Source organism: Aythya fuligula, chromosome 2 (genome assembly GCF_009819795.1).
Source record: "Aythya fuligula isolate bAytFul2 chromosome 2, bAytFul2.pri, whole genome shotgun sequence".
Classification (NCBI taxonomy): Eukaryota; Metazoa; Chordata; class Aves; order Anseriformes; family Anatidae; genus Aythya; species Aythya fuligula.
In genome coordinates this window covers 154940116-154954481 of record NC_045560.1, presented here as the reverse complement: position 1 = coordinate 154954481, position 14366 = coordinate 154940116, and the positions used below count along the sequence as shown (strand labels likewise).

Here is a 14366-nt window from a genome sequence, read left to right as displayed (position 1 = left end):
CTTTTCAATTTTCAAATTTCAGAGTTCATGTCCGTGCTATCTCCAAGACATATCTAAAATTGTATGAAATACTATTCAAAGTCTGCACAAATGGAGCACAGAATTTCTGTGTTTTGTACTGTAGGTGTGCAAGAAAAATTGAATTAAAGTTGAATAGACTCAAAATGCTATGAAGGTGAAACTGTCTAATGCAACACACTAGCAGAGGCTGGTTTACTCATTCTAGGGGGAAAAAAGTCTGTTGTGATATGTCTACTGTTAATCTATGGGAGTAGGGAATACAAACTAGGAGAGCTATTCAAGTTAATGGCTTTATTTTTACAAGAACAAACCACGAACAAATTTGGATTGGAAATAAAGACTTTTATCTGAAAGAGCAATGAGTTTAGGGACAGCCTTACAGCTTGATTAGTGGAGTCAACACGCCTAGCTGAAGTGGAGCTCCATCTGTTTAGGAAGGAGATTTTCACTGTATGTGAAAGAAAGTTCTGGGTTTAGTATCTCTTGGTCTCAAGTTTCCAAAACACCTGATTGCTCTTACTTTCTGCTGGCTGGGACAGAATCCCATGAGAAATGCCTCTGTTTTCATCTTGGTCCAGCAGTCTACACTCCTTGTATGTGCTTGCTTAGTTGAGTTAAATGTTGCTATTAGGAAAAAAAAGGAGAAGAAAAAAAAAAGAAAAAAAAAAAAAGAAAAAAAAAGATGAAGTGACTTCATATAAAAGTGCCAACCTAGGGAGTTAGGTTAGACCAGGATAGCTGCAGCAGTGTAATTACCCTGATATTGCAATGTAGAAGATCTTCATGTAGCCAAACCCAAACAATGCTGCAAAACTTTGACGTTCACATTTTAGCTCAACCCTTCTATCTTCAAAGTACAAGGATACATGAACCTCAAAGTTAGTACTGGGTCAATGGAAAACTGAATAGGATGGTAGAGTTGGGAAGTATATTTCCATTAACTTTTTTGGTATCATATTGCAAAAATGCTTTGTCAATAAGAATTGAACTTCTTCCTTCACAGAAGTGTTTTGGTTGAATTATTGCAGTTTCTCAAAGTTGATCAAAAGAACACACTTAAAATTTGTAGAAGAAAATTGAGACATCTCTTTTCACTTGTATTCTCAAACAGAAGTCTGTTTTGGGAATAAAAGAAAAAATCAAATAACCTTATATAGGTTACAATAAACTCAATCCAAAGCATTTGAACAAAATGTTTTTGTTTGTTTGTTTGTTTGTTTTTTTTTCTTTTTTTTCATTAAGAAAAATGCATGTATCCCTTTGATGAAATCTGTTTATATATCTTGTTGAATCACTGCTTGTTTTGTATGTGATGTAATGGGGGAAATTATGATGGACTTCACTTGCTTTGGCTGTCAGATCACTGAAGTCAACTTTCAGCTACTAAAGCTGCTGGAAAATGAGAGTGTCTGCAGGGAAAATAGCCTTGGCCAAAAGTGCGGCCAGCCAGAGTCAGAATACGTGTTTGAGAGATTTTTTTTTTTTTCCAGAGAAGGGTACAATAAATGCTGTAAGTGATGTAAAGAAGTCTGTCATTCCAAAGGTCTACAAGTAAGGAAGCTTGTGTCCATCTGGCTGGTTCCTTACCATGGCCAGGAACAAAGGAACAGAAAATAAAAAGCAAAAGAGGGAAGAAGGATTGGTGGTTCCACCAAGCTCAGCTGTTCTCTTGCCAAGACAGACACTACTCTGGAAGTATTTTTGTACATGTATAACTTTGTCCAGATCAGAGGTTATATCACATTATCCGTGTTAGTAGAAGTAGTGTCTTCTAACAGATTTGTTGGCTTGTTTTTCAAGGGGGGACAGTGGGGATCTCTAACCCTTCCTTTATCTGCCTTTTTGAATGGGTGAAGCCCTGATTTCCTTCACAGCAGAAAGGACAGTCTGCTCAAAATACCGTGTGCCTATTCATATTTTCTAAAAGTTTGAAAAATAGCCCATTATTCTCCCACGTGGGAACAACCTGCAGCAGCCATGGCACAAAATAAAAACAAAACCAAAAACCAATCAAACAAAAAATGACAAAAAAAAAAACCAACAAAACAACAACAACAACAACAACAACAAAAGAAAAAACAAACAAACAAACAAAAAACAGACAAAAAAAGGCAAACTTGTGGCAGGCTGCCTGTGCTCTTCTACGTCTCTTCATTGCACAGAGGAGGGGAGAGTCATAGAGACAAAATGCGATTGCTGCAGTGAAATCACAGCCAAACTGCTTCTCTAAGAGCCACCCCGTGTCTCTCGCAGGATGCGCTGTGTTTTACCAGACCAGCTCTGACAGCTACTGATGTCATGCTGATTTGCAAACAGCTCCGTGGGCTGCAGTGGATAATGACATCACAGGTACTGGGGAGGTGATTACTATGGCAGGAATGATTTGTGTCTGATGTTTTGAGCTATTCTGCTTCTTTTTGGCCTTGGAAAGCATTTATTTAGCAGTGTTTTTTTGCTGAGATCCAGCTTCTGAAGCCCTGGCGATGTCAGACCGGGAGAGGTCTCAGGCATTCAGCAGGTCTGAAAGGAGACTTCTTTTTTAACCCCATGAAAAGGCTCAAACTTGGTATGTTTTTAGTTTGAAAAGTACTAATCCTCTAAAGAAAGACAAATCAGAAATTTCTCATGACCCTTTTTTTTGTCACCAGAAAAAAATGAAGAAGAAATCTGTTTGTTTTTGGCCTGTTCTTAAGATGCAAGCCCCTGTGCTTCTTCCTGACATATTTTTCCGAACCCTGAGTGCTGTTTGGATTATCCTGCCAAACCTGCAGGTGGTGAGTCCTTTGTCCATCTCCCCTCATGGAGAGTTCGCAGACCATTGCCAACAAACTGGGAACAACCCAAATCACCATTACAGAAAACAATTAAAATTGCTCGATAAGGTCATTTATACAGGAGGCTGAAGAAAAATGATATGTATTGCACTCACATATGTTCAATAGAAGGAGGGTTTGGGATTAAAGAAATGACAGCAGCAGGAAAAGTTTGTAGTGTTGGGTGGTCATTATGTTACAGTGACAGTGGCCAGTCTTACAAACTCAGAGGACATTTGGCAGTCCAGGGAACTGATAAATGTGCTACTGTGGTCCTGTGTCTATCAGGACTGCACACAATGCTGGCATTGAGATCTTGAAAGTTTCTGGAGAACAGGAGGAATCACAAAGAAGTGTAAAATGGCCACATAAGGAGCTGCTTCTAAAGAGATGTTCAAAATCTGAACCCAGGTGTATGTTGTAAAACATCCATTGTCTTCCTTGCTGCAGGACACTGCCCCAGACAACTCTGTTTGTAGCTAATATTGGCTAAGGGATGAAGCTGTGACTGTCTCCAAGAAGCATAAAGGAGTGAATAACGACAGGAAGAAATGGGGTGTGTTGGAATGAGGGCGATAAAAGAATGCTGTGATAAAAGATGGCATAGAAAAATACAGGCCGTATATCAAAAAACCTTAATAGCTGGATCCGTTAGACAGGGGAATAATTTCCTAAGGGAGAGAGCAGAAACCTTGTTATTTCAATCATTTAAACAAAACTGGACAAAGCCCTGGAGAACATATTGTAGGGAACAATCATATGCTGGCCCTCGGGAATGGATAACATGACCTGATAAGTCTCTTCCTAGTCGTTGCTACGATTCTGTTCAGATTGAGATCTTGTTCTGGGCATGATTTGTCTTGGGACTAGATGTGATGTGAGCCTCGGGTCAATCCTCAGACTGTTTCAGAGAACAAAATGGAGAGAAGGATGTGGAGAAAAGGCATGCAGGGGTAGTCAGAAATAGAGAACATGAGCTGAGTGGGAAAATGTTGACTCAGAAATGCTACGGGGCTTTGTGCAGTCACGTATCTCAGCACCAAACAGATATAAAACACACTCTGGTCCAGATACAAAAGTTTTATGCTGAGCTGGTGGTGTGCAAGCTCCGGAGAGCCTGATCATTTGGTACTTACCACAAAGCTCCCAAGACATATGAACCCAAAGAGTCACTGTCAACCTTCCTGTCCTTGACTTTGGAAGTTTGTTTTTCTTGCTGTTATGAGAATCCAGCATGCTGGCTGTTAAGTCTGTCTGAGTCCCTGTGATGCACGAATGCTCTCCTCCTGGTCTCTCTGGCTGCCAAAATATACTGCTGTTGATCTCCCCAGAAAACTGGCCAGGTTCAGCTGCAGTGGGAAGAACCGTCCACTGTTAACCAGATGGAAATCCAGAACAGAGTTGCTGTTGGTTTTGGAAGGAGTTGGGAAATGGTGTACCAGAAGCATGGCCCAAATCACTGCCAAATCTGTCCCAGTCTATTCTGCTCTTGTCTGAGCAGTAAAAGTTGTCCAAGTTCAGCAAGAGGAGGTTTCAGATGAAGAGGTCTTTGTGTCTACAGCCTACAGATGAGCAGGAAGATTGTTGGTGGCTTCGTGTAGCTGGTTGAAAATACCCACTTTCATTCATTTACTGAACATTTTTTTTTAGTGAAACCCTTTAAAGTATAAATTTTATGCACACGTACAAAAGGAAAAGTTTTACATGCAAAAGAAAAAGAAGAACATCAAAACCAATCAAGTGCAGAATTCTCAAGTACTTCATTGTGGTTTGTTTCTTTTTTTTTTTTTTTTCAGCAACATTTTTCAAGTTTTACCTTTTTCTGAGCACCAGAACTAGTTAAGCCTGGTTTCTTGTGAACTCTAATATAATTCCCCGGTTTTCACAGAATCACAGAATTGTAGGGATTGGAGGGGACCTCAAGAGATCATCAGGTCCAACCCCCCCAAACTTAACCCCCCTTTTCTTGAACCCTTATCTATATCCTTATCATTGCAGGCAGATAGGTATCACATCACAAGGTATCTTATAAGATGATGGAGACATATAAGCTCCTTCTTCTTTCCTCTAACTGGCCAGACAGGGAGCTGATCACATTGCAGCAGAGTTTGCATGTGTGTGTTGGGTTTTTGTACCTTTTGTGTGTATTCACAGATTGGCCAGATGGCATGCCCAACAGAACAGATTACTATCAAGTTCACATTACAGCTTCTTGTAAGTGGTGGAAATTGATGAGCAGCTTCAAAGCTATTGGGAAGGAAAGACAGATGGGCAGAGAAGTAGATATAGGTAGCTCATCATTATCAAGCAATGTGGATTAAACCAGTGCTGTTTAGAAAAATAAAAGTTTCCTATGGCTTGGTTTAAACTTGTCGGCTTGTCTGTTCTCACAGTGGATATCTGTGAGGGACAAATGTGACCAAATCTGCTTCCCCAGCAGGCAGAAGCTCTGAAAAGGGTGGAGCTGTGTTCTGTAAGGGGTGCCTTACTGAGACTGGGACACGTTATTTGCCTTGACCCTCTAAGAATCCAAGAGAATGCCTTTCAACAAGGGTACCTTCTTACAGGGCATGCCTGACTGCAAAGCGTGTGATCCCCAGCTCAACCCTGCCAACCCTGAAGTCCCAAGTCCTGCCCTGAATCCAAAATGAGCATGGCAATACGTGGCTGTGTTTCACAAAACTAGGTTGCAGCTTTTTGACTACTATAATTTAAGATAGTCTGAGAAACATTTTGTCTCCTAAGCTACACCCACAGGAGGACTACCCAGAAAGCTGTCCCAGCTGATGGCCTTAGTTGTTGCTCCATCATTTCTGCAAGAGTTCAGGGATGTTGAGGCAGTCATCTGTCCCGACTTTTGATGCACATGGGTCAGGGCTGGCCTCCCACCCACGAAAAGAACAGTTTCAGCTGCCCCCTGACCTGCCAGGCACCAGAAAACACAGCAAAAACATTTCTCCTCCTCCTCATTCCCTTCCTGGACACTGTGTGTGTGTTGTGTGCCTGCCTATCCAGTCAGAGCTGCTTTTGAAGCTGTCTTCCCTGAACATTTTGAAAGTTTGCTTCCAAGATCAACAAGAAAGAACATCTGTGCTCGTGGTGGGGAGAATAAAACAAGAGAAGCCTACTGAGTCCTTGGATACCCAGAATAGATCTTCTGTAGGTCTCAATGCAATGTAAAGTAGTGTGTGTAACTTCCAAGGTGGCATGGCCTTAGCTCTGCAGCCAGGACATGGAAACAGTCATAACACAACAGAGGTGAGCCGAGGTGAAAGGCTGTGCCAGCCTTGCTGACGGATTTCAGATTTTAGGTTGCACCTGGGGTTAGCACATCCTATCTCCTCCCACACGACGTCCATATCTTTGCAGCACAGGATGATATCATCCCATACTGGCCTGTGTACCTGTAGGGAGCCATGCATTATGCTTTGACCTGACATCAGAGACTGTCTTTTGGGTAGGATGGAAAGGGAATGCTGTGCAGCAGTGAGATTGACTGAAAAGGGAGAGAAAGAGAAAGGGGATCCTGGAGATGTTCAGGGAGAAATGCAGCAGGATTCAGGGAGAGCCCAGATATGTGGGAGAAGGAAGAGGGAGCAGGCAGTGGTGCTTATGTTCCAGGAGGATGGTGCTTGTAACACAGCAGCTTTCATGCGGGTACAACGGAATCAGTGATTTGCTCTCCATTTCCTTGCAGGAGAATGTCTTTGTCCTAGAAAAAGAGTTACTAGTAAGTACCAGTTAGTTAGATGAAATATCTCCTCAGTTCCTACCATAGCATGAAGACAGTCTTGTTTCTTCTCCCCACTGAAAGCACAAGCACCAAATCCAGCAAAAAGCCAGACTCTTTTCCGTGGTAGTTTCCCTGACGTAGACAAACTTATGAAGTGAACGTGTGACATCAGGAAGATGTTTTCATCTGAATTGTGCTTGCCCATCTGAGGAACGGGTGCCATAATCCTTTTTTTTTTTTTTTTTTGTTATCTCACGCCCAGAGTTGCTGCCAGCATGAGTAAGAAAGGATTGAGTCATGGGGATGGAGTAGTTCATTTCTTTCTGGAGGCTGTTGACAAAGACAACCAGGCCCAAATGTCTGTCATGGGGATGAATGATGCGTAGATGAACAAATGGAAAAACCTACTCCAGAAAGAAATAAAATGTCCCTCATGAAGAACACAATGTTGCTTCAAGATTCAAGACATCTAAACCTTATGGCATGGAGAGTGCCAGGAAGAGCTGAACACCTCTACAGCTTCGGAGTGGTACTTGGCTGCAGTGGTCCCTGTGTAGAGTTAACCTCCATGGGTACACAAGGCATGGGCATTGCCTGGACAGTAATGGCTAGTCCAGGCTAAAGCCATGATGTTAAATCAGGCTAAAGCCTATTTAACATCATGGATAATCATGGGTTGGTGCTGGAAAACGTCCCTTTTTCCAGTGTAGGAATCACTTTGCAGTTTTAGACATGGTTACTGTGTAAATGCAACATACTGAAAATATTCAGGATTTTTCCTGCTAATGCGTTATCTTTGTTATGTATTCACTTATTCTGGGTGGCCTGCATCATTGCAATAGCATGGCATTGCAGACCCTTTTCACTCTAGAAGCAAAGTGTTATTGAAGAGAATTTGTGTTGGAGGACAAGACAGACTTTAGGGGCCTGTCTATACCCTGCAGCTGAGCGTGGTGCAAAGATCACTGATGTAGATCTTAGCAAGCTGGTCAGCCCACATGAGGCTGTACAGTGCCAGAGATATTTGCTTAGTGCCTGAGCACAAGCTAGCAAGGCATGGCGTTTGTGTTGAGAAGTTCCATAAAATCATGAGTGGCACAAAGAAGGTTAGGAGGGAATGACTGTTCCTGCTCTCTTCCATAGGGGAGATCAGGCTTCAAGGGATAGTAGTGGGAGAGAAGTTACAAAAATAACTACAGCTACATGAGAGAAATCAAGAAGTGATGGTGATTTTTAAAAAGATGATATGGTTTATCTATGGACTTTCTTGCTACAGGGTGCTGCAGGTGCTGAAAGTTTATATAGGTTCAAGGGGGAAAGCCCAAGCTCATGGGAGAGAAATACATTATGCATTACTAAAACCAGTGAAATCATATCATGCTCTTATCCTTTGACTCTCTTGCCCACACCTTCCTGCAGTTCTGTGTCTGTAGCACAGCTCTCCTATAACTGTGGTGGATTGGTGCTCTGTACTCCAGAATTGGAATAACACTCTGAGGCATGACATTTCTTCATGCCAAACGATTCGTCTTCATGCCAAACCAGATGAGTTCTGTCTTGAAAGTCAAAGCAACTGAGAGGGATTATAAAAGAGAAAGAGACTACTCATGACATCATTTCCGATCAAGGTGAAAGTTATTTAGACTGTCATTGACCATTCAAATGATATCTCATTGAATATAGGACAAATCTGCCTGCTGTGGTCATAATATTGTATCGTGGGACCTGAGCAAACTGGATAGAGCACTAGAGTAGTATAGGTAGTGTTTACCTAGGGGTGACTCAATTTAAAGCTCTACATATACACTTCTTCCTGTTATTTCAATCTCTTGGCTTGCTAGGGGATGCATTTGCTTTACCTACTTTTAAAGGACTTCTGTTTGGTCTTTCTTCTTAGTCACCAAAGAGTGAGAAATACCAATGTCATGTTTAACCTCTGTATTTCTCTTTATGTCTCCCACCTGTTACGGTTCATATGGAGCTGTCTTTTTATACTCAGGCAAAGGGCAGTGACATTCGTGCAGAGGAAGTTAGGTTGAAGTTTGGAGGCTGAAGTCTGCTAACAAAGCAGTTACTTTTGCTTCTGCCTTTCCTTGACACAAGTAAAACCCAACTACTTGGAGGCTGACCTTATGCACTGTGGAAGGCTATTTTCCAGGCTTAATGATTCTCTCTGCCCCTCTTCTTGTGGCAATTATTGACCTTCTCATTTTTCCCAGAGGTCCTTTCTGATGTTAAGAAGACAGGTTTTGTTTTAAATTTGAGATTTACTGAATTTCAGAGAGCATGCCCTGGTGGAGATTATTATATCCTTTTCATATATTGTTCTGTGTATTACTGGACAGATTTTGTATGGCTAAATTAAAGGAGAATTTACTCTGTCTTTGTGTATTTTGAAACCCTTCATTTTTGCTGAAGGCAATGAATAAGGTTCCATAAAGCTGCATTGCACTGGAGAGATATATTTCTCTGATTCCCTATACATGAATCTATTTGCAAGGCCTTATTCCAGCTTTATGAATAAAGTTCTTTCTATTCCCCAGCTTCATGGTCGAAATATGGTAAAAGGCATGTACCTGATATTATGGTAACTGAGTATGACACGGGGCAGAACAGATATTTGAATTTCTGGATTTTTTGTCTACTTAGTAGAGAAAAATTATAACCTGCCTGTGTCTCTGCTTTGCTATCTGTAAAACAGGGATGTGAGTATATTCCTATCTCATGAGAACTGAGTTTGAGTTAATTACAAAGTCTGTGACGAATCTTAGAAATTCAATTGTGAGATAGTGTCTAAGCATATAATATTAATGTTTTATAATCTCCCTAAACTGTCTCTGTCGATATCTTTAGTGAGAGGGATATAATGATATCAAAAGAAGTCTTTTTTCACCCCAGCCCTTTTCTTTAGAACCCAAAGTGAAAGCTGTTTCCACCAACTGCCATCTCTGTAACCATCTGGAAAATCACATTTTCTGAAACTTTCCTTCTCTTTATCAGCTGTAACTAAAGCTATAAAATGGGAAGATGTCCCTGGTTTAATTAACACCCCTGTAGTTCAAAAGCTGATCTTAGTAATGAGAGGCAATTATAGCCTTTATTGAGGGACAGTCAGGTGGAACAAATCCAGCATCAGTCTATGGAAGACACTTTCCCATGCAGGTAATTTGGAAACTGCCTTTTTTTTTTTTTTTTTTGTAATAAACAGGGTACCTTCCTCAATAGAACAGGTGAATCTATTTGTTTTGTAACCTGCAAATAACTTCCTTTTTTGATTTATGTATTTCCTTTTCAAACTAGTGCCTACATCCTATCCATTTGCCAACAGCTAACATCTGAGCTAAGGAAGTAAGTACGTTTTTTTGAAGGGCATTCTTGCTGGTTCATTCATCTTATTTTCTTTGTCTTGTTTTTGCTTTTCTTTTTGAAGGTTGTATAGTGTTCTAGCAAAACTGTAGACTTTGTGGTGTGCCCACGTCCTGAGGGTTTTGTGGAGTTCTGGTCTCTGCACCTCAACTTCAGACAGGCGAAAACTGAGGTCAGGGATACAGCTGGGGTTAGCTGAAGTTATCAGACTGTGGGACAATGGGGCACTAGCTGAAACAAGGAGATCTGCTTAAAATTAAAAAATACTTTCTTACACAGAAGAGAGTACACTTCTGGAGTCTGTTGCTGCAGGAGGTCGGGGAGGTAGGTAGTGTCAAGGGGTTCAAAAAAAGGATTTGGCAGCTTCAGATCAGCAGGTCCATAACTCGAGTCTAGCAGTGATGTACAGGGCTGGGGCAGCAGGAGGGGAATGGTCTTCACAGAGTGGTGCCCACATTTGGCTGTTTCCATGTAGTTGTCTACCTGTGCAGTAGATGTCTAAATTCTTCCGTAGTCAGCAGATATTCAGTCAGTCAATGGAGCAGCCAGTACTGTCATTTCAGCTCAGCATAAGGTAGACAGATGCTGGAATGGCAGTTAAATAACTCGCTGCTGCCTGTTTTCATTAAATCTTTGTGTACTATAAAGGGAGCTTGGACACCTAGCACACATGTAGATACGTAGATTTATGCATATTAATCTTGAACTGAGGTCAGTCCTGAGATTTCTGTTATAATCACTGCAGAGAAATGTGTGGCTCCTGAGAATAACTTAGTGACCTGTTTTAGATATCTAGGTGTAGATGGGATGTACTGCACTTGAGAAGTTCAGATTTCTATTCATTGACTTTAATGGGAACCTAGATAGTGCTACCCACATGGTGAATGTGTATCACGGCCAGACTACTTGCAGACATCCTATTTTGGAGACTTTGGTACTGTCACTTGCAATCTTAGCTGTAAGAAATGTAGATTTCTAAGGCAATGTGATGTGAAAAATTGAAATTAACATTTTGAAATAGAAACCTCTACATTTGCTATTTGATTTAGAGTGAAGGTTTAGCTGTGATTTTACTTTCTGTAAGCTATGCTGTGAAACATGCTACATCCTCTCTCCTGGATTAGTTTAGCATCATGGCAAAAGTGTCTTTCCTAGCCTGGCTGAAAAAGCTGTAAAACTGTAAGAGAAGCTGGTAAGTTCTTTACTCTTTGGTAATTAAAGTTGCAGCAGGTATTAAACCCCCTAAAATCCCATGGTGTTCCAGCAGTGAGTGGCTTTCAGAAGGGTGCCTATAGGAAAGGTTTGTTCTGTAAAGAAGACAATTTTAAAGACTTCCATTGATCAGTGTTTCTGTGGACGTCATTAACTCCTTGTTGCCAGCAGACACGGAATTTAGATGTCATCAGTGTACTCTGGTTTTGGGATAGGGCTATACCAACTTCTCTCAAAAATGTTCTGGAGGAGGCCACCTATTTGCAAAGTTTTCAATACCTCAAGTGATGCAGGATGGACATGACATTTCTTCAGCAAATGAAAGCAATGTTTAGGATTTTGCAGCTATTTGAAGTAAGATGGATTGCTTGTTCTTTTGTCTTTCTTAGTCCTGCGTATACAATTCAGTTTTTCTGTCATATTTGCTTCAAATACAGGATGTGAGCAAGGAGATAGGAAGATCCTGTGACCGCGATGTCCTTGTAGCCACTGGAGCCTTGGATCTGGCCACAGCTCTGGAGTCACTGCGATTCACGTGGCCTATGTGGGAAGGGAGCTGTGGTAACCACCTGCCTTGCTGATTCTCCTGTCTTTTCGTTCCCCCTCCCAGGTTATGGACATGCTGCCCCAGGAACGGACGCGGGGAAGGCCTTTTGCATGTTCTACGCCGTCCTGGGGATCCCACTGACACTCGTCATGTTCCAGAGCTTGGGCGAGCGCATGAACACCTTCGTCAAGTACCTCTTGAAACGCATCAAAAAGTGCTGTGGGATGAGGAGCACTGAGGTCTCCATGGAAAACATGGTCACTGTGGGTTTCTTCTCCTGCATGGGGACACTCTGCATTGGAGCAGCAGCCTTTTCCCAGTATGAGGAATGGAGCTTTTTCCATGCTTACTATTACTGCTTTATAACATTGACTACGATAGGTTTTGGAGACTATGTGGCCCTGCAGACCAAAGGGGCCCTTCAAAAGAAGCCTCTCTACGTGGCTTTTAGCTTTATGTACATTCTAGTGGGGTTGACAGTCATTGGGGCATTTCTAAATCTGGTTGTTCTCAGGTTCTTAACCATGAACAGCGAGGACGAGAGGCGGGATGCCGAGGAACGGGCGTCCCTGGCAGGGAACCGCAACAGCATGATTATCCACATCCAAGAGGACTCCCAGCATGGTCGGCCGCGGTACAAGGCCGAAGTAACAGACCTTCAGTCAGTTTGTTCCTGCATGTGTTACAGGTCCCACGAGTACACCAGCCGGGTGGTGTCCCACCAAAATTCGTTCAGCTCGAAGCTGAACCCCCAGTACTTTCACTCCATCTCTTACAAGATAGAGGAGATCTCGCCAAGCACATTAAAAAACAGCCTTTTCCCATCTCCTGTCAGCTCCATCTCACCTGGGTTGCACAGCTTTACAGATAACCACAGGCTGATGAGAAGGCGAAAGTCCATTTAAAGTGATTTGTCTTCTTTTGCTTTCCTTGTTTTCCCCAGTTCTTCTCTGTTGTTTTATTTTGTTATGTTTTTTTTTGTTTGTTTGTTTTGTTGTTTTCCTTGAGTGAGACGGAGCGAGGCCGAAGGGAGTAGAGAAAGCCAGTCCTCCTCTGAGACTCAGCTCTTGAGCATGAAGCATGGATTATTACTGTTCCAGCAAAGTATGCCTTACATTACCCCCTCGGTGGATGTCAGAGGATTCAAGGTGACGTGAAGTTGGTACCAAATCCAAAGTTGCACACACAGCTGGGAGCCTTCATGTGCCACTGGCACTCCTGACCTAATAAACTATTTTCCTCACGAGCAGGTTGCAGCGTGCGTGCTTGCGTGCGTGTTGGGTGCGTGTGGGTGGGTGTGTGCGCGTGCAATTCCACAACTAGTGCCATGTGACAAAATTAAAGCATCAGGTATTATTTTTTTTTCCCTTGAGGCAATTGTGTTCCAGCCTGCTTTTAACGTTTTAGATTGCTTCCAAAAAGAATGGGGAGATGGGGAGGGGAGCCAATTTGTTTCCTTTTTTGCCAAGACAAGCATGCGCCATAAGCAGTCAATATACCAGGTGTATCATGATAAATTTTTTTAATGCTAGATTTTAGATTGTATTAACATTACAAAAAGGCAGGAAACGATGGATCATTTTAGCTTGCCAGTTCAAAATTAAAAAAAAATAAAATAAAATAAAGCATGCACTTTGTAAAACTGGTATGCATAATAAAAACACAAGAAAAACTAGCAATGGAATTAATAATCAAAAGCAAGTAATCCTGTTGATTTAACTATATTTACTTTCATCATTTGAAACTGTTCCAACAATTTGCAAGTGGATTTTTTTTTAAGATCAATTGGGAGAATTGTCGGAACTACAGAGTGTATTTTGTTGTTTTTATTTTATTTATAAAAAATATTATTATTTTATTATTATTTTATTGTGCAGTAATTACCTGCATGAATAGGAATTATATATTTTTTTGAATGCTTGGATTAGGATGGGTATAAATAGGTGGATGTATATTTTTTCTTATATAATAGTGACAGGGCATTCCTTGTTTTAAATAAAAGAAAAAAGATGATTGTCTCTAAATGCTTTTGATTTGTAAATAATGGAAAGCCTTTGTTGGTCTCAGGAAGAATTCAAGGGACAGTATCTTGTGTTTGGCTCACTGGGAACTTGTGAGATTAGATGTGATATTGCTTTTTTGCTAGGCAGAAAGGCAAAATGCATTTAGCAGTAATGGGCAAAAGCAGTTTTACTCCAGTGTTTAGAGGGTAACATTGGGAGTGATTGCATTGGCAAGCTGTAGTAGACGATGTGGAGACCAAGTTGTAGAGTTGTTCCTTGGAAATTGTCCTTTGCTCGGTTGTTCATCTGGACCAAACAGACTTTACAGAACCAAATTAGAGGCCTAATCCAGCTCCCTTTTAAGACAATAGGAATTTGCAATGATTACATGAGATTTAGTGCTTTGGGAGATTTATCTTTAATTTGACGGCGGTAGGACTGGGAGTTTTATAAACCTGCACCATTGTCTCTGATTTAATCCTATCTTTTAAATTGCCTTCCATGTTAATTCGCCATACAAAACCCATCTTTTTTTGGCACTAATCACTTCCTGCTGATTCTACCATTTTGTGCTTTCATTGTAAAAGCAATAATCCTCCTTTTATATATATATATATTGAAGTAGATGGTCTGTTTTCACACAAACCCCAGCTCTAAGCTCTGTGTGCTGA

General features: G+C 41.3%; 1 protein-coding gene across 1 annotated transcript in view; it reads left to right on the top strand.

Moving 5' to 3' along the window:
- KCNK9 (potassium two pore domain channel subfamily K member 9) overlaps positions 1-12650 on the top strand; it is a 79368-nt gene extending 66718 nt beyond the window's left edge. Inside the window, exon 2 of the mRNA XM_032183054.1 lies at positions 11756-12650. Coding sequence (XP_032038945.1) covers positions 11756-12597 — 842 coding nt within the window. The 3' untranslated portion in view covers positions 12598-12650. The remainder of the gene's footprint in view (positions 1-11755) is intronic.
- Positions 12651-14366: the final 1716 nt, after the last annotated feature.